Source organism: Mirounga angustirostris, unplaced genomic scaffold, assembly GCF_029215605.1.
Source record: "Mirounga angustirostris isolate CCGP_5_RB_7025 unplaced genomic scaffold, mMirAng1.0.hap1 SCAF_5, whole genome shotgun sequence".
In the NCBI taxonomy this organism is placed as follows: Eukaryota; Metazoa; Chordata; class Mammalia; order Carnivora; family Phocidae; genus Mirounga; species Mirounga angustirostris.
Window position 1 is genome coordinate 75,937,935 of NW_026991713.1, and position 22,414 is coordinate 75,960,348.

At 36.9% G+C, this 22,414-nt stretch overlaps 1 protein-coding gene across 19 annotated transcripts in view; it reads left to right on the forward strand.

Moving 5' to 3' along the window:
* The window catches only part of CAPRIN2 (caprin family member 2), a 47,164-nt gene that overhangs the window by 14,437 nt on the left and 10,313 nt on the right, over positions 1-22,414 (forward strand). For 11 of the 19 annotated variants that reach the window (XM_064591446.1, XM_064591444.1, XM_064591433.1 and 8 more), the window contains 10 exons: positions 626-712; positions 5,822-6,060; positions 7,387-7,469; positions 9,888-10,055; positions 11,101-11,144; positions 12,004-12,675; positions 15,104-15,226; positions 16,359-16,440; positions 17,661-17,716; positions 20,299-20,403. In XM_064591446.1, the coding sequence (XP_064447516.1) occupies positions 626-712; positions 5,822-6,060; positions 7,387-7,469; positions 9,888-10,055; positions 11,101-11,144; positions 12,004-12,675; positions 15,104-15,226; positions 16,359-16,440; positions 17,661-17,716; positions 20,299-20,403 (1,659 nt within the window). Of the gene's footprint in view, positions 1-625; positions 713-5,821; positions 6,061-7,386; positions 7,470-9,887; positions 10,056-11,100; positions 11,145-12,003; positions 12,676-15,103; positions 15,227-16,358; positions 16,441-17,660; positions 17,717-20,298; positions 20,404-22,414 lie in introns of those variants that run through there. The other 8 variants (XM_064591438.1, XM_064591448.1, XM_064591439.1 and 5 more) reach the window with 2 other exon arrangements.

The window sequence follows — 22,414 nt, forward strand, 5'->3', positions numbered from 1 at the left end:
AAACAATAGGTCTCTGTTTATAGACAGGAATTCAGCTGTTGCTATGGCTCAGATTTCTAGTATAAAAATGAATTTTTATATTTTTTAATTTTTAGATTTTTTTTTTTAGGGGGGGCGAGGGGCAGAGGGAGAGCGAGAATCTCAAGCAGGGTCTCAATCTTGACAACCCTGAGGTCATGACCTGAGCCGAAACCAAGAGTCAGACACTTAAACTGACTGAGCCACCTAGGTGCGCCTAAAGATTGAATTTTTAAATTTAACTTTATATAACTTGTATTAAATGCTCTATCTCCCTCCTACTCTTTTTTTTTTTTTTTAAAGATTTTATTTATTTATTTGACAGAGAGCGAGAGAGGGAACACAAAGAGGGGGAGTGGGAGAGGGAGAAGCAGGCTTCCTGCCGAGCAGGGAGCCCGACACAGGGCTCGATCTCAGGACCCCGAAGGCAGACGCTTAATGACTGAGCCACCCAGGAGCCCGGCCCTCCTACTTTTTTGACTACGTATAGTAAATGACTAGTTAATAAAATTTGAAGTCTTCTCTATTATTTTTATAGGAACACTTATTCTGACATATTTGTACTTAGAAGTTAACAGAATTGATGTTTTCTTATCCTATTTGGTAGGAAGCAGTGGAGAAATATGAAGAAGTACTACATAACTTAGAATTTGCCAAGGAACTTCAGAAGACCTTTTCTGGACTGAGCCAAGATGTGAGTATGTTTGCTTTTTCTGAAACCACTTTATTGATCTTGAGGAAAATATTAGTGTCCATTAATGATGTTCAGTTACCATCATCTAATTCCTGCTGATACTTTATTGGGGTTGACAATAGCTAATGAAGAATTAGTGTTTTCAGATTTCTGGAGTCTCAAGAAAACACAAATGGTATCTGAATATGAGGTACCGTGATAAAGTATTCTCTAAATGTGTATTCACTGTGGAGTTATAGCAGTCATTGAGAAGGGGATACATTTATGAAGATTTTATTTTTTTAAAGCAGTCCTTTTTAAATTTATTTTATTTTTTAGAAATGGGGAGAGGGAGAGGGAGGGGCAGGGGAAGAGAGAGAATCTTAAGCAGGCTCCACGCCCAGCACAGAGCCTGACACAGGGCTTGATCTCACAACCTGGAGATCAAAGTTGTGAGGTCAAGACCTGAGCCGAAGTCAAGAGGTGGACACTTAACCGACTGAGCCACCCAGGCACTCCTATGAGAGAGATTTTAGAATACAGGTTTATAAATTTATATAGCATAGGCTTGTAAATTTAGCATTATTTAACATATTAGGAGACAGAATTGGTAAACTTTTTCTTGAGACCATGATAGTTATTACCAGGAAGATTTGTGATTGTTGTTAGAGTTAAGTCTGGTTTCATAGCTTGTTAGATTTTCTGTTGGCAGTTGAAACTTTTATCTCTGACAGATTTAGTTAGTAATTAATATGACACTTTAAGCATTCATTAATGAAGTATTCTTTGCTGCTTTACAGTTGTGTTAAAAGGCCTATAAAGATCATGTTTTAATAATTAAGGAAATTTTTTTGTAAATTCATTTCTGGGGTGGGGAGCATGCTTTCTAAGATAGTGTCTTTCACTTTTTGGATTTTTTTTTTTTTAAGATTTTATATATTTGATTTTTTTAAAAATAAATTTTATTTTATTTATTTTTAAACGATTTTATTTATTTGACAGAGATCACAAGTAGGCAGACAGGCAGGGAGAGGGAGAGGCAGGCTCCCTGGTGGGGCTCGAACCCAGGACGCTGGGGTCATGACCCCAGCCAAAGGCAGACGTCTAACTGACTGAGCCACTCACGCGCCCCTATATATTTATTTGAGGGAGACAGCATGAGCAGGGTGAGGGGCAGAGGGAGAGAAATAAGCAGACTCCCCACAGAGTGCGGAGTCTGATGTGGGGCTTGACCCCCAGGACCCTGAGATCATGACCTGAGCCGAAGTCAGCCACTTAACTGACTGAGCCACCCAAGCGCTCCTGGATATTTTCTTCTTTTATGGTGAACTAAAATTCTCGTTTCCATTCCTCTGGCATCAAAAAAACCTCCCCAAACAAAAAAAGCCAACGTACCATTTCTAGACTGAAGACATCTACCATCTTAATCCTTGTAATATCGTTGCTCTCTCTGGATGTTTGACTTAATTAACTCTTAAAAGGTAGTGTGTAAATCTAAAATAGCCTAATATAGAGCCATTACCTTCTGTTTTCTGGATAATTCTATTAATGCAAGTTTAAGATTCGGGCGCCTGGGTGGCTCCATTGGTCGAGCAACTGACTCAAACTCTCAGGGTCATGAGTTCAAGCCCCATGTTGGGGGTGGAGCCTACTTTAAAAAAAAAGTCCAAGATATTAGTTCTTTTTGCCAACCATAGCATATTTTAACTCAAGTTTACTCATTTATAACTTAATTTTAGTAGTTTCTGTGAATTCCATAGTAACTTAAATTTGTAGGCCATTTTAGATATACTTTTAAATCAAGTTATTTCTTTTTTTTTTTTTTAAAGATTTTATTTATTTATCTGACAGAGAGAGACCCAGCGAGAGAGGGAACACAAGCAGGGGGAGTGGGAGAGGGAGAAGCAGGCTTCCCGCCGAGCAGGGAGCCTGATGTGGGGCTCGATCCCAGGACCACGGGATCATGACCTGAGCCGAAGGCAGACGTTTAACAGCTGAGCCACCCAGGCGCCCCTCAAGTTTTTTCTTATACATGTATGATTACCCCTCCCATGTTAGATTTATTTAATTTTGACCCACTTTACTATAAAAAGTATTTCATATCTTTACTCTGGTTGGATGTTTGGAAGTACACATCTATAATACTTAAAATTTTCTATTAGCTCTCTTAACTCAGTTATTTGATAATTTTAGTTTTTTATTCAAGTGTTTATTTTTTCAAAGTATGTTTTTCTTTTTAGGTTTTTTTTATTTTTTAAAATTTTATTTTTTAAAAAGATTTATTTATTTGACAGCGAGAGCAGGAACATAAGCAGGGGGAGCAGCAGAGGGAGAGGGAGAAGCAGACTCCCTGCTGAGCAAGGAGCCTGATGTGGGGCTCAATCCCAGGACCCTGGGATCATGACCTGAGCCGAAGGCAGACGCTTAATGACTGAGCCACCCAGGTGCCCCTTTTTAGGTTTTTTTTTAAACACCTTCCGTGTGCCAGGTACTTATGTAAAGTCACTTGATTTTTACAGCAATTCAGGAAATAGATGCATATATAGTGCCATTTTACAGATAAGAAATCTGATGCTCAGAACAAGAGGAACTTCTTCAAAATCGTATTGCCAGTAAGTGGTAGAGTGGGTGTAGGGCCCTAACTATTTTTTGCTCCTAAAAACCTTGTTCTTTATACAAGGATATAGTATCTTTCTATTTACATGTTCTTCTGCTCTTGTCTAGAGGTAGTTACCAGTTAACCTCATTGGTTATTTTTTCTCACTTATACCGTGGATTTACTTTCACTTTAGGTGAGGTGTTAAAGTACTTTGGGACATGCCTTCATGAATCAAGACCCCAAAGGTGCTTGCCAGTTACCTTCCAACATAGTAATTTTTGGACTTTTACTAAAGTTTCTTTTGTCAAACCTCTTGAGAGTCAGTTTTGCATTGTATAACATTTCTTTCCCTTCAAACTAGTTGGAAGCCTTTCTCTTCTTCCCAGCTGTATCTCTGTCTTCATGACATGAGCTCTGTCCTGGTGGGGATTTATCATTCTACGAGGGATCAGAAGATTTTATTATTCAATATGATTTATTGATAGTGGTTTATTTCATGTCTTCTTCCTTCTTTACAAATCAGTCCTCAGCTGAAAGAAGAGAAGAAAATGTAACCTGACTTCTTAGTTTCTACATAAATAAGGAGAAATATGCTATTGTCAGTAGTTTTCTGATTATGATGTAAGAAACAACTAATTTTCTTACTTGATACTTGATCGATTCAACAAATATTTGAGGTCCTGTCATCTGTCAGGTTCTATGCTGGGCACTAGTGATACATATTGGTAAACAACAGAGATATAGTCCCTGTCATCAGAGAGCTGAAACCTAATGGAGATGCAGGTACATAAAAAGGTAACCATTTAATGTAATAGGTATTTGAGTAGGGGAAGTTCAGGGTATCCTGAATCCATAAGAACATCTACTCCAGCCTTGGGAATGGCTAACAAGAGTTCTGAGGTAATCATGGGATAGAAACTTGAAGATGCCCTCAGCATCAGTTGCCTTTCCTTGTACCATCATGAAACTGTCCCAAGAGAATCCCACTGTCTTGGAGAGGTAGAATTGCCACCTCTAATCTCTTTCCTTCTCTCAAGCAGAAACTGAGAATCCTGTACTTTTGGTAAATGTTACTGGCTTAAGTCCATATTGAGGTCTTGGAAAAAGCATTTCTGAGCCTTTGCCATCCTGAAAATATCCTAGCCCACATAACCCTAACCACTCCATTTCTCATTCTCAAAATTTTACCTTCACCTACTGTCTCTTGTCCCTGGTAGTAACACAAGTCAAATTTATTAAGTGACTTTCATACCTCCTTCTGAGAAAGGAATTAATAATGTCATAATGAATCTTTTCCTGAGGTTTCCTCCCATCTTAATCTGTTAGGATTTATGAACATGTCTTTTGGAGAGTCTTAAATATGATGGTATATCAAAGTACTTTAACCTGCATATAGGAAAACTTTTGGATTTTTGTTTTGTTCTCTTAATTTTCATAACTTGGAATATATCCAGTATGATAGAAATATTATAATTAGAAGAACAACTCTGGGGAGAAAAGACCTTTTAGATTTCTTACTGGAAATAGATGGTACTTTTTATTAATTGGTATTTTATAAATGGGAAGCGACTTCTGGGACCCATGTATTATGTCAGACTTTAAGAGATTACTGTTCTGAGCTTTAGAGCCAGACACAGGGCTGCTCAATCTGCATACATATTTATTTGATGGAAAATTTATGTTCTGCTAACTATCCATCTATGTTTGGTTAGCCAAATAATGAAAAATACAGCTCCGGGGCACCTGGGTGGCTTAGTCGTTAAGCGTCTGCCTTCGGCTCAGGTCATGATCCCGGGGTCCTGGGATCGAGTCCCACATCGGGCTCCCTGCTCAGCAGGAAGCTTGCTTCTCCCTCTCCCACTCCCCCTGCTTGTGTTCCCTCTCTGTCAAATAAAATCTTAAAAAAAATAAATTAAAAAAAAAAATACAGCTCCATCCAGACTGAACTATTATGAAAATCTCAGTCTTACTTAAAAAAACTATTTGCTGGGGATGTTTTTTAGCATTATGCTTGTAAGACATTTTCTGTTTGTTTTTCAGTTCCTTACACTTTAGCTAGTCTTCTTTGGTTTGTTGAAAATAGACCGTTTTAGTTGAAATATTCTCCTAGAACAAGAAATTTAAAAAAACCAGACTTCAAAACTGAACTGAAGCATTTTCTTAAAATCCTTGGCCTAAAAAAGGCTTGATACACATAAATATGGAAAAGTTAAGTTTTGCGATCGATATGTGTATCAGCTATAGGTACTTTGTTTATCATGGTGATACCAGAGGTACTAAATACAGCCTGGAATTGGGAGATACTTGGACTTTCTAAGCTCCGGTTACCTGAGACATACCACCATATTACTCAGTCCCTTCCTCAACTGAAAAAGAAAGGGGTTAAACGAACCTGTCAATTTCACAGTGTTTATATATGTATGAGATGTATCATCTAATCTCAACTCTTTGGGATTAGACTTTGTGGACTGTGAACTGCTAATACGGGGTGGTGGAGAGTTGGCAACTTTAATGAAAATTTGTTTTAACAGCTACTTAAAGCGCAGAAGAAGGCTCAGAGAAGGGAGCACATGCTAAAACTTGAGGCTGAGAAGAAAAAACTTCGTACTATACTTCAAGTTCAGTATGTATTACAGAACTTGACACAGGAACATGTACAGAAGGATTTCAAAGGGGGCTTGAATGGTGCAGTGTTTTTGCCTTTAAAAGAACTTGACTACCTCATTAAATTTTCAAAATTGACCTGCCCTGAAAGAAATGAAAGTCTGAGGTAAGCTAATGAAAATACTTTCCTAAAAGAGAACATAGAACATTTTAGCCTATATATATATATATATATATATATATATACACACACACACACACACACACATAATAACATATATGTATTACAGTATATATAGAGAGAGAGCGAGAGAGAGAAATTAAGAGAACATTCATTTGATTCAGCATGGGAAACATTGGTGGGACCAGACTGTGAGAGGGTTGAAAGGCTGTCTAGAAGGAAATCAGTTTGAAAGATCTCATTAATGTGCTTTTTTAATTGTAACATTGATTTTAAAAATGATGTCTGATCAAGTTTTGCCTCTATACAAGTGACCATAAAACTGATGATGTATTATACTTAAAGGTTTTTTTTTTTTTTTTTGTAATTATCTCAGGCTATTGTATTACCTGAGAGTCTTTCCCTTCTTACTACTGCTGTACTTAAGTGGAGGTAAATAAAATGTAACTTGGCCAGTATCATTAAACTTTCAAAGTGAGAATTATTTGGTGGTCTTTTTATGCTGTGAATAAATACCGAGAAACAAATCTGATAATTTAAGAGACAAAATCAGCAAAATTGAGGCTATCCAATTTTTCCCCCTATAGTTATCCATTTGCTGTTCTTGGTTTGATGGAGGAAATCAGCTAATGAACACATCTCTGCTTCTGCTTTGTTCGATGTAGATCCTTCCAGTGTTGTCTTTTGGCCATGCTAAAGCACAGTCCGATTTCAGTTGTTTTGGAACTCAGTCCTGTATCAGGAAAAAAACCTAATAAAACTTAATTTTAACATATATAGCCATATATATATTTTTAATTTCCATTCTGATAGTCTAGTCCATCATCATTATCTATTTGGTTGTTTCCTTCTCTTCACTTTGATGGATTTAGGGAGTGAGTGTAGCTTAGTTTAATATGTATAAGTGAAATATAATTTGGAAAACAAACTGCTGTGTTTTAAAGTCAAATGTAGATCTTAATATTGCCATTCCAGTCTTCTTTCCTCTAGGACATTACTTGATAATTAATGACTTTGCATTGAAAAGAGCCTTAAACTCTTTTTTGTCTATTCCTTAATAGTTCTATTTTGTAAAATATTTTAGTTGTTTTAAGAGAAAATGCTTACATTTGAAATCCCTAAAGTGGGCATTTAGTCATCTTTTATAAAATTTGAATTTTTTCATTTTGAGAGAGTAAAAAGACAAAATTAACATTGAATGTTTTGACTGTTGATGAGTTTTACTGTATACATTGTATTGCTCCATATATATGTATTTGTGTGTATGTACCTCTAAAGCTACTTTGTTCTGCTACTGCTTTTCCTTGTCAGTGTTGAAGACCAGATGGAGCAGTCATCCTTGTACTTTTGGGACCTTTTGGAAGGTAGTGAGAAAGCAGTGGTAGGAACGACATGTGAGTTTTCTCTACTCTTGACTTACATGCTGTAAATACTAGACTTTGTTTAGAAGTGTAGGGCTGATTTTGTTTTGATATTGAAGGCTGAAACTGTCAGTCCGTTAGAACTTACATGTCTGGCAATACTACATTCATGTGGAGAATGATAATCTGTTTAGTCCTTTTAAAAGCAGCTATTATGGGCACCTGGGTGGCTCAGTTGGTTAAGCGACTGCCTTCGGCTCAGGTCATGATCCTGGAGTCCCAGGATCGAGTCCCACATCGGGCTCCCCACTCAGTGGGGAGTCTGCTTCTCCCTCTGACCCTCTTCCCCTCTCATGCTCTCTCTCACTCTCTCTCTCTCTCAAATAAATAAAATCTTAAAAAAAAAAAAAAAACAGCTATTATGTAATGGTACTCACTCAAATGGAACCTAGGGAGAGTTTTGAAGTGGCAAGTCACTATGATTTGGGAAAAAGAGCTAAAGACTCATACTGGCTTGACCGTTTTGGGGTTCAGTTCTCTGCATGGTAGTACCTGTTCTATTTATGAACTTTAAATCCACACATTGTTAATGGTAAGGCTTATCTACCAGATATAAGAAAATATGAATGGTTTGGATATATAGTTTATTGAAACATTGTTGTCTATCGATGTGGTAATGATCTGGAGAGAAAAGAGTCCTTTTGGCTTCCTAAATAGACTTGGCCAAATGACCAAGTAAAAACGGTTATAAGTACATAGTTTTATGTATTAGTGTAGGATAATGAAAACGCTAGAGGCTAGTAAACTGTTTTTTTTTTTTTAATTTAATTTTTAAAAGATTTTATTTATTTGACAGAGTACAAGTAGGCAGAGCGGCAGGCAGAGGGAGAGGGAGAGGCAGGCTCTTGCTGAGCAGGGAATCTGATGCAGGGCTCGATCCCAGGATCCTGGGATCATGACCTGAGCTGAAGGCAGTCGCTTAACTGACTGAGCCACCCAGGCACCCCTAGTAAACATTTTTGTTTCTAGTGATTGCTTCCTTTTAAAAAAGATTCTAAGGATGCAGTATAACTATCTCAAAATTTCTAAGTCCTTTCAAGTTTAAATCATAGAGATTTTTTGCTTGGTTAGAATGCAAAATGATACAACTAACTTCGGGGGGACATTGTTTGGCAGTTCATAAAATTAAGGGTATGCTTACTATGTGACCAAGCAATTACACTTACAGTACCCAAGAGAATTGTAAATGTATATTCACATAAGTACTTGTACATGAATGTTTGTATCAGCTTTATTAATGATAGCCCCAGACTGAACACAGCCTAGATGTACAGCAACTGATAATTGATAAACAAAATGTGGTATATCCATACAGTAGAATCTACTCAATAATAAAAAAGGAATGAACTATTGATACGTGCAACAACATGGATGTAAATCTCAATTATGCTGAGTGAAAGAAGCCAAACCAAAAAATGAGTACGTACTGTATGATTCCATTTATGTGGAATTCTAGAAAAGACATAACTAGAGTGAAAGCAGGTCAGTGGTTCTCAAGAGTATGGGTGGAGGAGATTGTTATAAAAGGGGCATGAGGGAACTTTTGAGTTGATGAGAATGTTTTATATCCTCGTTCTGGTGGGAGTAACGTGGCTATGTATCTGTTAAAACTGTACACTTAAATGACTGAACTTTGTTGTTTGTAAATTATACCTCAAAATTGATTTTTAAAAAAGCTATGTCATAGTACTCCTATGAAAGGAATAATAGACCCAAATCAAGTATGGACACTGTTTAACTTTGGAATTATATTTTTAGTGGGTATTAAAAATGAAAGACTTTAGATCTGTTTATGGTGCAGCGACTTTAACATCATTTTAATAAGATTTTTCTTACTAATCAAATGGTGATACTCTAGGAGTCACAGAGACCGTAATTCAAGAGTAAAATTTTTATCATGGGATTTTATAATTTAAAAATCCTTTAGATTGTCCAAGATAGGGTTTTCTAATGGTTATGTTTGAGGAGCTTTTTCACTTCTCTAAGACCTTAATTACTTGGAAGGTAGAATAATGCTAGTTGTGAGATCTTGGGGACAGATAGGAGAAATGGCTTCACTCTCAGCTCAGGGAATAGATGTGTGCTTTTGTAACATATTAGTCTTTGATTAGGGTCTCTGATTTTAGTCATTTTTCAAATGGTGGAAATGGAGGCCAAGAGAAACTTAAGTGACTTGCTAAACTTTGGGATTCTGATCCTAATTTTGATTCAGCATGACAAAAGGATGGACTGCATATTTACTCTGGTACTGACCAGTTCTTTGAATTCCCCCAGTGTAGGATATTATGACAGACTGTAACTAGGATAAAATTATATTAGGATATCTGTTCCAAATAATTGCCATGAACTATTAGGTTATGTGATAACTAAGTCTTAATCACTCTTTCTTAGACAAACACATGAAAGATCTGCTGTCTAAATTGCTGAACTCAGGCTATTTTGAGAGTATCCCAGTCCCAAAAAATGCTAAGGAAAAAGAAGTGTCATTGGAGGAAGAAATGCTAATAAAATCAGAGAAGAAAAAACAATTACTGAAAACTGAATCTGTCAAAGAGTCAGGTTTGTTATGATCTCAGAAATTCTTTATAGTGGTTCCGTTTTTAATAACACAAAATGAGTCGTCATTGTAAAAGGATTGCCTTATTTTGATTTGTTAATTTCTACATGCATGGAAATCTACTTGCAGCAGGATAAGCTTAGGCTTAGAATATGTATGTAGGCTTTATTACCATATTTACGGAGTGAATCTTAGCAGAAACATAAGGTTATTCTTTGTTATAAGAGAATACGCTGTTCAAATGAGGCCTTTATGGAATTTGAATGGATTTCTTTGTTAAATTGTTAGTAAGATAATTCAGTTTAAAATTGTTGATTAAAATCCTCATAGCAGAATTCAAAATGGTAGTAGAATGAGATTATAAATAATCTAAGGTTAGCATATTTGGAAAAAACGTGCCAAAGTCAATAAAGGAAATAAACTTTGCAAAATCACACTTTTCTGGGGGGGAAGAGATAGTTTGAGTCAGTGGCACTTTTGTTCTGGTTTGTTGGGACTCAATTTATTTAAAAAATATCATTTCTATGTAGGTAGTCCAGGGCAGGGTTCCAGTAGCCTCTCACTAGCATGATTCAAGTTATTTCTTAGGTTTACTTTCTATTAGTCTAATGCTTTAGTGTCTCCATTCCCTTACCAACTTCCATCCTTAAGCTGGCTTTTAGGAGGCCTTTAGGGGCCTGTGAAAGGCCTTTAAGGCCTTTGTTTCAAGCTGAGATGACTAATTTTTACCCCATGGCTTGGAGTTACATAGTTTCAACTTGAATGGAACTGTACTTGTGCATAAGAGGAGATAGTCTTTATTTTCAACCAAAAATCAGTTTATAGGTGGAACATGACTTTAGAAAAGTGGCATTTAAGGAGAACTGCTAGCTTCAGCTAGCTTCAGACCACATGCTTTATAGTGGGGATTACTTTTGCCATGAATATATTTCACTGTACTATCCTTTCTTCTGAAATATGTCACTATTAAATACAGTTGTAATCAGCCTAAAAACATGTGGTTTATTTAGTATTTATTTAATACTCAAGGGAGTATTATCTTTCCAGAGTCTCTTATGGAACTTGCACAGCCAGAGATACAACCCCAAGAGGTAAGTTTCTGAAAGGTAATTTGCTGATTTTGGTTTTTGAGACTTTGGTACAGTGAGTTTAGGAGCTGAGGCTCTGGAACTAGATTTCAGCTTGAATCCCAGCTTTGCAGCTTACTTAGCTTAGTGACTTGGGTAAGATGTTTAGTCCAGCTGTGTCTGTTACCATCATATGTAAAATGGGGATAATAGTAATGCCTGCCTCGTGTTAGTGTGAGGATTAAAGGAGTTCAATTCTAAATTGCTTAGAATTTGGCCTAGTGCACAATAACTGCTCAAGTGTTAGCTGCTGTTCTTGGCCCTCGTGTTAGAATTTAAAGATGGGTAGGATTTTGCTTTTGTCAGAATTTATTCACATTGGTAATTCATTTGCTTTTTGAAGTGACATTAAAATTCTTGGAAGCTGAAAAGAAGGAAGAGTCAGAGTCACAGTATGATTGATGCGTAATAGAAATAAAGAAAGGGCTGGTAATTCCGGAAACCTACGGCCGAATAATGTGAATGTGTGTAATTGAACTGTCTCCTGCCTTAACATGTTAGGGAGTCAGGTGGGTGGAGTGGTCTAAGGTTGGCAGAGGCAGAATAACCTTGGTAAAAGAGCCTGAATCAAGCAAACTTGGCACTGTGATGTTCAGTTCTTACTAGTTTGAGGTGAGTCAAGTATAGATTGCTACGTTTGAAGTGTCGAAGGTGGTATTGGACAAAAAAGTAGGATGGTCTTCTCAAGTAGGATGAGGACAGAAATTTCCTGTTAGCATAGTGACTCAGACCAATGGACATAGGAATACTAAAAGAATTCAGTGTTCCCCTCAAGGTCTTTTACAGATTTTGTGTCTCAAGCACATTTTTTCCTCTGGTCTAGTTTCTTAACAGACGCTACATAACAGAAGTAGATTATTCAAGCAAACAAGATGACGAGCAATCTTGGGAAGCAGATTATGCTAGAAAACCAAATCTCCCCAAATGTTGGGATATGCTTACTGAACCAGATGGTCAGGAAAAGAAACAGGAATCCTTCAAATCCTGGGAGCCTTCTGTTAAGCACCAGGAGGTATCAAAGCCTGCAGTTTCCTTAGAACAGAGGAAACAAGATCCAAAACTCAGGTCCACTCTGCAGGAAGAGCAGAAGAAGCAGGACGTCTCCAAACCCAAGCCAGCTCCTAGCCATTGGAAGCAAGAAGCTCCTAAATCCAAAACAGGGTATATTCAAGAAGAACAGAAGAAGGAGGAGACACCAAAGCCTTGGCCAGTTCAGCTGCAGAAAGAACAGGATCCAAAGAAGCAATCTCCAAAGTCTTGGACACCTGTGCAGAATGAACAGGACATCACCAAATCATGGACCACTAACATGTGTGAAGACCAGGATTCAAGACAGCCAGAGACTCCAAAATCCTGGGAAAACAATGTTGAGAGTCAAAAACACCCTTTAACACCACAATCACAGATTTCTCCGAAGTCCTGGGGGGTAGCTCCAGCAAGCCTCATACCAAATGACCAGCTCTTGCCCAGGAAGTTTAATACAGAACCCAAAGATGTGAGTTTGTTTGTATCAGTCTGCTTTGGTCAATGTAGGCATAAATAAGCACTTGTAATAATTTTTTAGTCCTCTTAAAAAAAAATTTACAAAACCCATGTTAAATTAATGTATATAGCATTTCATTTAACTTTTCCTTGCATAATTTATCGTTTTCCCTAGATAATTGGAAGTAGACCTATTCTGTGTTTCAAGCCTAACCTGAGATGAAATTTCCACAGTTAGAACATACTGTTTGAATGCTACAATTTTAATGACATGGTATGACATAAAAATAGTGGATGGTTTAGATAAGATCATAATGTGAACAAGTGAGAAAAGTAAATGCATGTCACAGGATGAGAGGCTTGTTTTACTATATTTCACTCATTTTCTTCCAGCTGGCACACAGATGACTTTTTCTGACAGAAGTTAGAATTTTTCTGTATTTTCTTGCTTTTCTTTCACTCATTTGTAATTGCTCAGATTAGCCTGTACTCTTTGGTGGTTTGGTGGTTGCAGATATTCCAGAAGGTGGGGCAGTATCTGAATTAGTTCTCTATTTCTGTTTCAAAATGAGAAATTTCAGGAGATGGAAACTATAGACTTTAAATATTCTGTAACTAGGTTTTGGAGTATGAGATTTGCTTCAAATATGAGACCTAATTCTGTTAATGGTAAATAACCTGTTTCAGGAAGATAAGCTTATAATAATACTTGGATGTGCTATTTATTAAATTACAAGTTATTTACCCCTATTTAAATGCAAACTTGTTAAAAGCTTGTTTGCTAAGAAATGTGAACTTCTCATCTTCCCAGTGTTTTCTGTCTCTGTCTAGTAATGTTCCCTGCACTTCCATGTCGTTTTAGTCAGAGGCTTTCTTTTTGTTTTAAAGATTTTATTTGACAAAGACATAGCGAGAGAGGGAGCACAAGCAGGGTGGGTGGAAGAGGGAGAAGCAGGCTTCCTGCCGAGCAGGGAGCCTGATATTGGGCTGGATCCCAGGACCCCGGTATCATGACCTGAGCCGAAGGCAGACGCTTAAATGACTGAGCCACCCGGGCACCCCAGCCAGAGGCTTTCTGATAAATCTTTGGCCCTCTAACAGGATGAAAAACATTTGCTTGGAGAAATCAAAGCATTGCATTTTATAAATAAATTGCCCCTACCTCAGTCCTACCTTAAGGGAAGAGAATTTTAGTGTTGTCTCCTTTTGCTTGCCTTTCTTCCTCTTCTTCAAGTGTTAATACCAATTTTAACTTCTGACCCTGTAGAAGATTGATAGTCTTATTTCATTAACCAGATACACACAACAGTAATTGTAATGAAAACTACTGTTTTCTATTTTGAGAAACTTATTTTAGAAACCCAATATTTTAGTAAAGCCTGTTTTAAAAAACCTAATTTAAAATTCCATTAGGTATTGTAGTGCTGAGCCTTTACCATACCAGAATATGATGCTCTTTGTTGAATAATATTTAAAATCAGGAGTGCTTAGTTGGAAAGGCTGAAACTCATTTAATTTGCTTTTATGGTACAGACAGCATTATATTGAAGTTGCAGGGCCTTTCAGTGACTGAGAGGACATTTCTCTACAATACACTTTCTGTCTTGCAATCTCAGCCATATAGAACATGACTAAGTACAGTCAAGGCCAAAATAGAATTCAAAGCTAAAAGACTAGATAACATGAAATTAATCACTAAAGCTCGTACTTTTCTTTTAACAGTCTTTCATATATTCACCTAGGGTCTATTAATTCTTATTTTATGACACTTCTGACAGGCTTAGCTGAGTGACTTCCCAGTGAATTAGAAGGTGGAGAAGAGCTGGTAGGGGAGGCACACTGGCAGCTGTAACACGTTAACTCTGTAAGCATTAGGTCTAATTCAGGGTATACAGCATTTGTAAGCTATTTAGTGTAAGGGCTAACCTCTTAATAGCCCCAAAGTATAGTTGCTCAGTAACAAAATGTGATAGCGTATTTCCTCAATTTTAAGATGTATATGTATATATTTTTACATCTTAATGTTTCTGAAATCAGACATTTAAAAATGGGATGTATATTTAATTTGGTATAATTTTTTCTCTGGGGAAAAATCTTTTATGTGTCTTAGAGTTGGTGGCATCTGATAAAGGACAAGCTGATTGTAAACAATGAAAAATTTTTTATCAAGGAAGTTCTGTTACTTTGGGTCTTCCCTTTAAAAAGAGGATGTTTTAGAAATACTCCCATTAAAGGGGATCTGAAGGGGAAAAAAGTGCTTAAAATTTGCTTAAATTATTTAGAGAATGCATTTATGTGGAAGTTTTTCATCTGAGATAAATCTGATAAATGGACTTTGCTTTGTGTTTTGATTTCATTAAGACGTAGTGATAAGCTGAATTTCCTGAATTAGGCTGTTGAATGTGAATTTCACTCTTACACATTGTGGGTTTATTTTGTAGGTGCCTAAGCCTATGCATCAGCCTGTAGGTTCTTCCTCGACCCTTCCAAAGGATCCAGTATTGAGGAAAGAAAAACTGCAGGATCTGATGACCCAGATTCAAGGAACTTGTAACTTTATGCAAGTATGAGTCATTCTTAAATGAATCTTGAATGAAATTCATGGGGCTACTAGCTTCTCATCTGAAGCATTTTAATGAAATTGTTAGGAGCATAAATTCCGGTGTTCAGAATGCGGGCGAATCCTGGCCCTGCCACTTCCTAGCTCTCACAGTTCAGGCAGGTTACTTCACTGTCTCTGTGTCTTTTTTGAAAAATGAGGACAATAGTTTCTTGTTTGTTGTAATAAAATGAATTAAACATGTAAAAAGTATAAGTGCTCAAATATAATTTCTGCTGTAGATCTTTGGTAGTTTCCACTCAGACTGTGAGGACCTGCTCTGTGCCTGGTATCTGGTAGGTGCTGTTGTGCATAGAAAATTTTAAGACATTTATCGCCTTCAAGGAGTTGATACTCCAGTTGTAGAAGATTGTAGTGTTATGGCAATAGTTAATGTGCTAAATTGTGTCAAACTGAGTCTTAAAGAATTTCAGAATAGTATGATAATTACTGAGGGAAGAAGTAGACAAATAAGATATTTTAGTGTACTAAAAAGATCCTGAACTTTGGAAGTAGACCTGTGTTTAAATCCCATTTCTGCTATTTACTAGCTGTGAAATCTGTGGCAAGGTATTTAGCCTGTGAACCCTCTACTTGTAAAATGAGGGAATTCCTTACCCATTTAGGTTATGTGAAGATAAATGAAAGAATTAAAGTGGTTACTACAAGTGTAGCTTAAGTATTCAAAATGTTGGAAACATTCCTGGGAGAACCAAGATACAGAATGGTTTCTTATTATGAAAGGTTTAATAATAGCATGAGCTAGTTTAGTGGTTGAGATAATTAAACCCTCATTGGTTGGACATAATAAAAGTGAGGTTATAGGATTAATGCTAATGTTTAAGACCTCAAGTCAAGTGGGTTTCCCCTTCCCCCAAGGTAAGCCTTGGAATTATTTGACATAATTTTAAGGTTTGACAGTTTAGATTTTATTTTTAACTCTATTTTTTCTCTTAATAAAGACTAAGTTATTGACATTTTGTGATAGTTACTAGCTAGATTCTTTAATAGCTATGGATGGCATCATGAATAATTTAATGGCAATAGCTTTTAAATGACTAATTGTTTCTAGTCATGATTTAAAATCTTGTCTTTAGGAATCTATTCTGGATTTTGACAAACCTTCAAGTGCAATTCCATCGTCACAACCGCCTTCAACTACTCCAGGTAGCCCAGTAGGTATGTACTCATCCTTAATACTCAGAATAAATATGCATAGGTTTAATAGTTGTTTCCTTTTACAGGTAATTTTATTCTGGATATCTTAAGGGTTAGACTATGTCTATATGCTAATTTATTCTAAATGTATCTATATGTCATCAGTTATGTAAGGGTAAATTACCATTAAGACATTAGTACACTCATCTTTTTGCATTCATTTTATTTTATTTATTATTTTTTTAGAAGACATTTTGTTTTAAAGATTTGTTTGTCAGAGAGAGAGCATGAACAGAGGGAGAAGCAGGCTCCCCACTGAGCAAGGAGCCCGATGCGGGATCATGACGTGAGCTGAAGGCAGAGGCTTAACTGACTGAGCCACCCAGGCGTCTCTCTGTTTGCATTTTAGAGAAAGTCTCCACATGTTTGAATGGAGATGTGCAATGGCTGTTTTTGCAATTTATGTTCTTTTTGAAGTGACTGGAGTCCTTTCGACTCTATAAATCTAGTGTTGAAACTTTTCAATCCTAATTATGAGTGAAATTACCTCAGTCAAATTTGGTACACTGATTAACACAGTAAGTAATGATGGAACTTAGAATTGAATCTGATCTGACGTTCAAACTTTCCTACACTCATTTATCTCAGGGGAGGAATGAGGTAATTAAAGCCCTAGTCCAGTTTGTAGTGAGTAGCAGACACCAACTAGAGGATTGGTGTCGTAATTCCTGGGTGAAGTAAGGATAATAGAGAGTAACAAAAGTGATGGACATTAACAAGAAGAAACTAAACCAAAACTGTATAATTGAAAAGTATATTAATATACATGATCAAAGAGAAAAAACCTGAAAAGACCTATGACCCAGCTAAGACTTAGTTTGAAACTTGGAACTTGAGCGTAAGCAGTTGATTACTATTCATAACAGCTCAGATTTATCTTCCAGATTACTATTACTAGTTATTTTTTAAAGTAATAGTGCTTTTGGGAGCCTTGCAATGCTGCTTTTGCCCCTTTAACCTTAAAAACATCATTATGTATTTTATAGAAGGGACTAGTATTCTATTCTTCTCTGATCCTCGCTGACTTTTTAAAGCTCTAATAGAAAATTCGTGATGAACTTCAGATCTGGTTTTCCAGCTACTGCTTTTTTGGTAAAGTAATAACTTTAGTTTCCACTCCGTTGATATGCATAAACTTTTCTCTACCCTCAGTAGTTTACTGTTGATTTCACTCTCTGCAGCATCTACAGAACAAAATCTACCCAATCAAAGTGATTTTCTTCAAGAGCCATTACAGGTAACTTCTCTAAAGTAATCTTTCTTGGCTATTCAGGAAGAAACTCTTGCTTTGGTAAGAATGATCAGACTTGCTGATTTCTAATATACCTAACTAAATTACTGAAAATGTTCTAGGGGTATCTAGTTTTTTAGATAAACTATAAGTAGTCCTCAAAAGGTTACCTAACGACCATGGGGAAGACATCTGTTAGAAAAGAGAAGGCTAGCTCATGCTAGCAAGGAAAAAGCAAGTCTGAAGAATTCAGAGGTACCTTGTCTGGGAATCTTACTTTGCCACTGAGCTCCCTGACTCACTTGGTGTAGCAGCATTGTAAAGGGTCTAAAGAAAGGTAGTAATTTTGCTTAACCCATGGTTAGCTAATCTCCCACGTCCCTCCACACATAAAGAGTTAACCTGAGGAACGGATTTTCACAGAACACATGTAGAGATATAAAGGGACCAGATCATTGAGATGCCTGATGCCACATTGCATTTCCTTCACTAGTAAGTTTGAGGTTTGCTCGTTTTCTGCTCATTACCTTAAAAAAGCAAAAAACAAAAACAAAAAAACCTGTCATGATCCATCTGAAAACCTTATGGCAATTTTCTTTATAGTAACAGCTCTGACAGGTTAAATATTTTGACCAGATGGCTCAACAGTTGTTGTCTTCCTGTCCAAAAACTTGAGTAAATACCATTTGTTTACAGTGGTTTATATTTAGTTTGATAAGGTGTGGCTCAGTTTTCAAAATGTATTTGTTGAGCTGAGTTCCTCACCGCACTCACTGCTTTAAGGGCTCCATTTTATCTGTTTTAGCTGTTAGGTTCTAAATGAGGCTTGCATTTGACAAGTTAAATTTTTTTGAAAAGTCACTGGTCTAGTTTAGTTCTCAGGGACAGGTCTGTGGATGGCTGCATCAGGAGCACTTGATCACTTTAATAAAGATACATGTTCCTAGATATCACCTAAAACCTACTGGATCAGAATTTACCTAGTCATCTGTATTAGTCATAAGCTTCCTGGGTGAATCTGCACATCCATTTTTGGGAACCACTGGTCTCCAACATCATGTTTACTCACTAAAACTTAAAACTACCTTCAGCTAGTCTGCCTAACAATAATTTGGAAGCAAGAACTGCCATAACTTCTGAATAATACTGATGTGAAGAATGTGTCTCAAGTCGTTCAGTGAATCTTCTAACTAAAATTCAAAAGCTTAAGTATCAAGTGCCCTGAGTTGCCTTAACATAGCTTGTGTAAGTCTTTCTGGCAAGAGAGAATTACGTCCCCACAACAGCCAGTCTCAGTTGTTTTGGGCAGTTGTCTCGTACTTTAATGAGAGGGCCAGAAGAAAGATGTTTTAGAAACGCTACATCGTCATAATAGTTCTAATATTTTGGTCAGATCTAAATTATACCTATTTATTTAGGTATATATAAAATGTTCCAAAGGATTTCAAAAAAAATTTTAAGACCTTTTTAAAACTTGGTCTCCGTTTTCCTTCCCAGGAAGTGGCCTATTCTGATGACCACCTAGAAGGTCACTGAAACATAACTGCTCTGGATATTTGGTTGCCCTTCATTAGTTTCCAGTTTACCCATTATGTTACTTGGGCTTCTGAGAATCACATCAAAGCATTTATTTATTCATTTTAAAAGATTTTATTTATTTGTCAGAGAGAGAGAGAGCAAGACAAGCAGGGGGAGAGGCAGGCAGAGGGAGAAGCAGGCTTCCCGCCCCGCGGAGCAGGGGGCCTGACACCGGGCTCCATCCCAGGACAACTGGGATCATGACCTGAGCCAAAGGCAGATGCTTAATGACTGAGCCACCTAGGCGCCCCACATAAAAGCATTTAGATAAAAGGAGCAGATTCACTGACACATGCAATTGCTAGACTTTTATAGATCTCTATGTTCTAATATCGTGTCATAAAATTCTTCTCTGGCCACTTTAGTTTTTTATTGGCAACAGTTGTCACAACCTTAGTTCCTGCTGTGTTCCCAATTTTTGTTTTATAAATATTACTAGCTTTAATTTTTTAGAATTTTGATGCTACTGTGATTTGTGTATCCTTTCTATTTGTACTTCTACCTACCTCTTGAAGACATTGGGAGCATTGAGTCAAAGCATAGTTATTAGGATCCCTGGCAGAAGTGTGCCTAGAGTGTTAAGTGTACCCTGAGCTGCTTCTGGTGAACTGCTGTTGAGTGCCAGATGCAAAATCTTGGCCCCAGTTTTCCAGGGCCAAGAATCTTGACAAGTGAGGACGGGATTAGATGTGTAGCTTTGGTGACCAGCCCTGGAAAGGCAATTTAGCTGACTGCTTGGGTTTGACTCTCAGCTCTAGAACTTGATTTTCATGTGGTCTTGGGTAAATTACCTAACCTTTCTCTGCCTCTGCCTTTTTGTCAATAAAATGGGGATAGTTGTATCTGCCTCACAGGGTTATTGTTAGGATTAATGTGTATAAAGTGGTTGGCCTAGTTACTTGGCACTAGTGAGTGCGTGCTAAGAGTAGCGTGTTAGGAAGCCAGGGCCCAAGAAGTAAAAAGTGAAGAAAATACGTCTTTTACAATGTTTTATATTTTCCTGTGTCTAGGCTGCTGCTGCTGCAGTTACTTGTAGCTCAAATGCTTGCTTGGTTACTACTGATCAGGCTTCTTCGGGATCTGAAACAGAGTTTATGACCTCAGAGACTCCTGAGGTAATAAGAGACCAATTAATTTCTTTTCTGTCTTAAATAGCGGAACCGGTTTATCTTATGCATTTATGCATTGCAACCACAATCAGTTGAATGATTTTTAACATTTATACTTTACTCATGTACTGCTTTCTGTAGATGTTGTGGTCCTGGAGCTTACACAGGTAACTTTGCTGTGCCTTTGCCATATAAATAGACTTAGTCGTGTATTGCCTTATCAGCTACAATAAATGTGGGAATTGCTGATGTCAAAAAAGGTGAAAAGTTCTAGGTAGGATTAGGTCAAGTTTCTCATTATGTTTATATTGAAGGAATCCTTAGTGGAAAAATCTACTTCTGTAACTGCAGACTCAGTAAGTTTATAGTGTTAGTGTTAGCACTGCCTTGGTTGGAAAGAGTTACATTCTCTTTGTGAGAGCATTTTGACAGTACCGTTGACCCTTGAACAACATGGGTTTTGAACTGCAGGTCCACTTATGCGTGGATTTTTTTTTTTTTTTAATTAATACAGTATAGTACTGTAAATGTATTCCTTATTTTCTTTTTTTAATTTTTAATTTTAATTCCAGTTAACATACTAACTGGAATATTATATTAGTTTTAGGTATACAATTGAGTGATTCAACACTTCCATAAATCACCCGGTACTCATCACAATAAGTGCCCTGCTTAATACCCATCACCCACTTAACCCATCTCCCCACTCACCTCCCTTCTGGTAACCATCAGTTTGTTCTCTATGCTTAAGAGTCTGTTTCTTGGTTTGTTTCTTGGTCTTTTTTTGCCCTCTTGCTCGTTTCTTTTGTTTCTTAAATTCCTCATATGAATGAAATCACATGGTATTTGTCTTTCTCTGACTGGCTTATTTCGCTTAGCATTATACTCTCTAGCTATATCCATGTCGTTAGATTTCATTCTTTTTTTTATGGCCGAATAACGTTTCATTGTGTGTGTGTGCGCACATACCTACACACCACATTTTCTTTACCGATTCATCAATTGATGGACACTTGGGCCTTAGGATTTCTTTTCTTTTCTTTTTTTTTTTTTTTAAGATTTTATTTATTTATTTGACAGAAAGCGAGAGAGGGAACACAAGCAGGGGGAGTGGGAAAGGGAGAAGCAGGCTTCCCTCCAAGCAGGGAGCCCAGTGCGGGGCTCGATCCCAGGACCCCGAGATCATGACCTGAGCCGAAGGCAGTTGCTTAACCGACTGAGCCACCCAGGCACCCCGGGCCTTGGGATTTCTTAACATTTTTCTCTAGGTTACCTTATTGTAAGAACACAGTATATAATACATATACCTACAAAATATGTATTAACAGACTATTTGTTATTGGTAAAGCTTCCTTTCTGTCACAATAGGCTATTAATAGTTAAGTTTTGGGGGAGTCAAAAAGTTATATGCAGATTTTTGACTGTTGGGGGGGTCAGCACTCCTAACCCCTGTGTTTTTCAAGGGTCAACTATATTAAGTTTGTGCTTTCAATTCCAAAGTGATAAGTTTTGCTAAGTTTGAGCAAATCCTTGAAGTAGATACAGCAAAATACCATGATTTTTTTGGATTAATTTAACAACTCTTATGGTTTATTATTTTTGGTTAAGTATTGTACAAGAGAATGTATTCATTATAGGATATAAGAAAATATAGATGCACATTAAGTTTTATGGTGCAGACTTCGTCTGAATTAAAATTACTTGGTTCCTCATTTTAAGAAGAGGAAAGTGTGACCAAGTGAGTCATAGCTCTGCTTCATAATCTGATTGGGATTGGTTTTTTGGTATTTTTAAGCCTTTGGATTTGTAATCTGTTATATCAAGGTCTCGCTTATTACCGTAGGTAAGGATTATTTAAATTAGATCAGGTTTGGTTTTCTTTTTTAGGCAGCTGACGTAGAGATCCAGGAATAAGACTTTAAAATCAAGAAAAATTAACACTGACTAAGCAACTAACCTAAGATTTTTCTTAATTCTTCTGTATAGATTTGAAATATTAGATTCTTAGCTGGAAAAT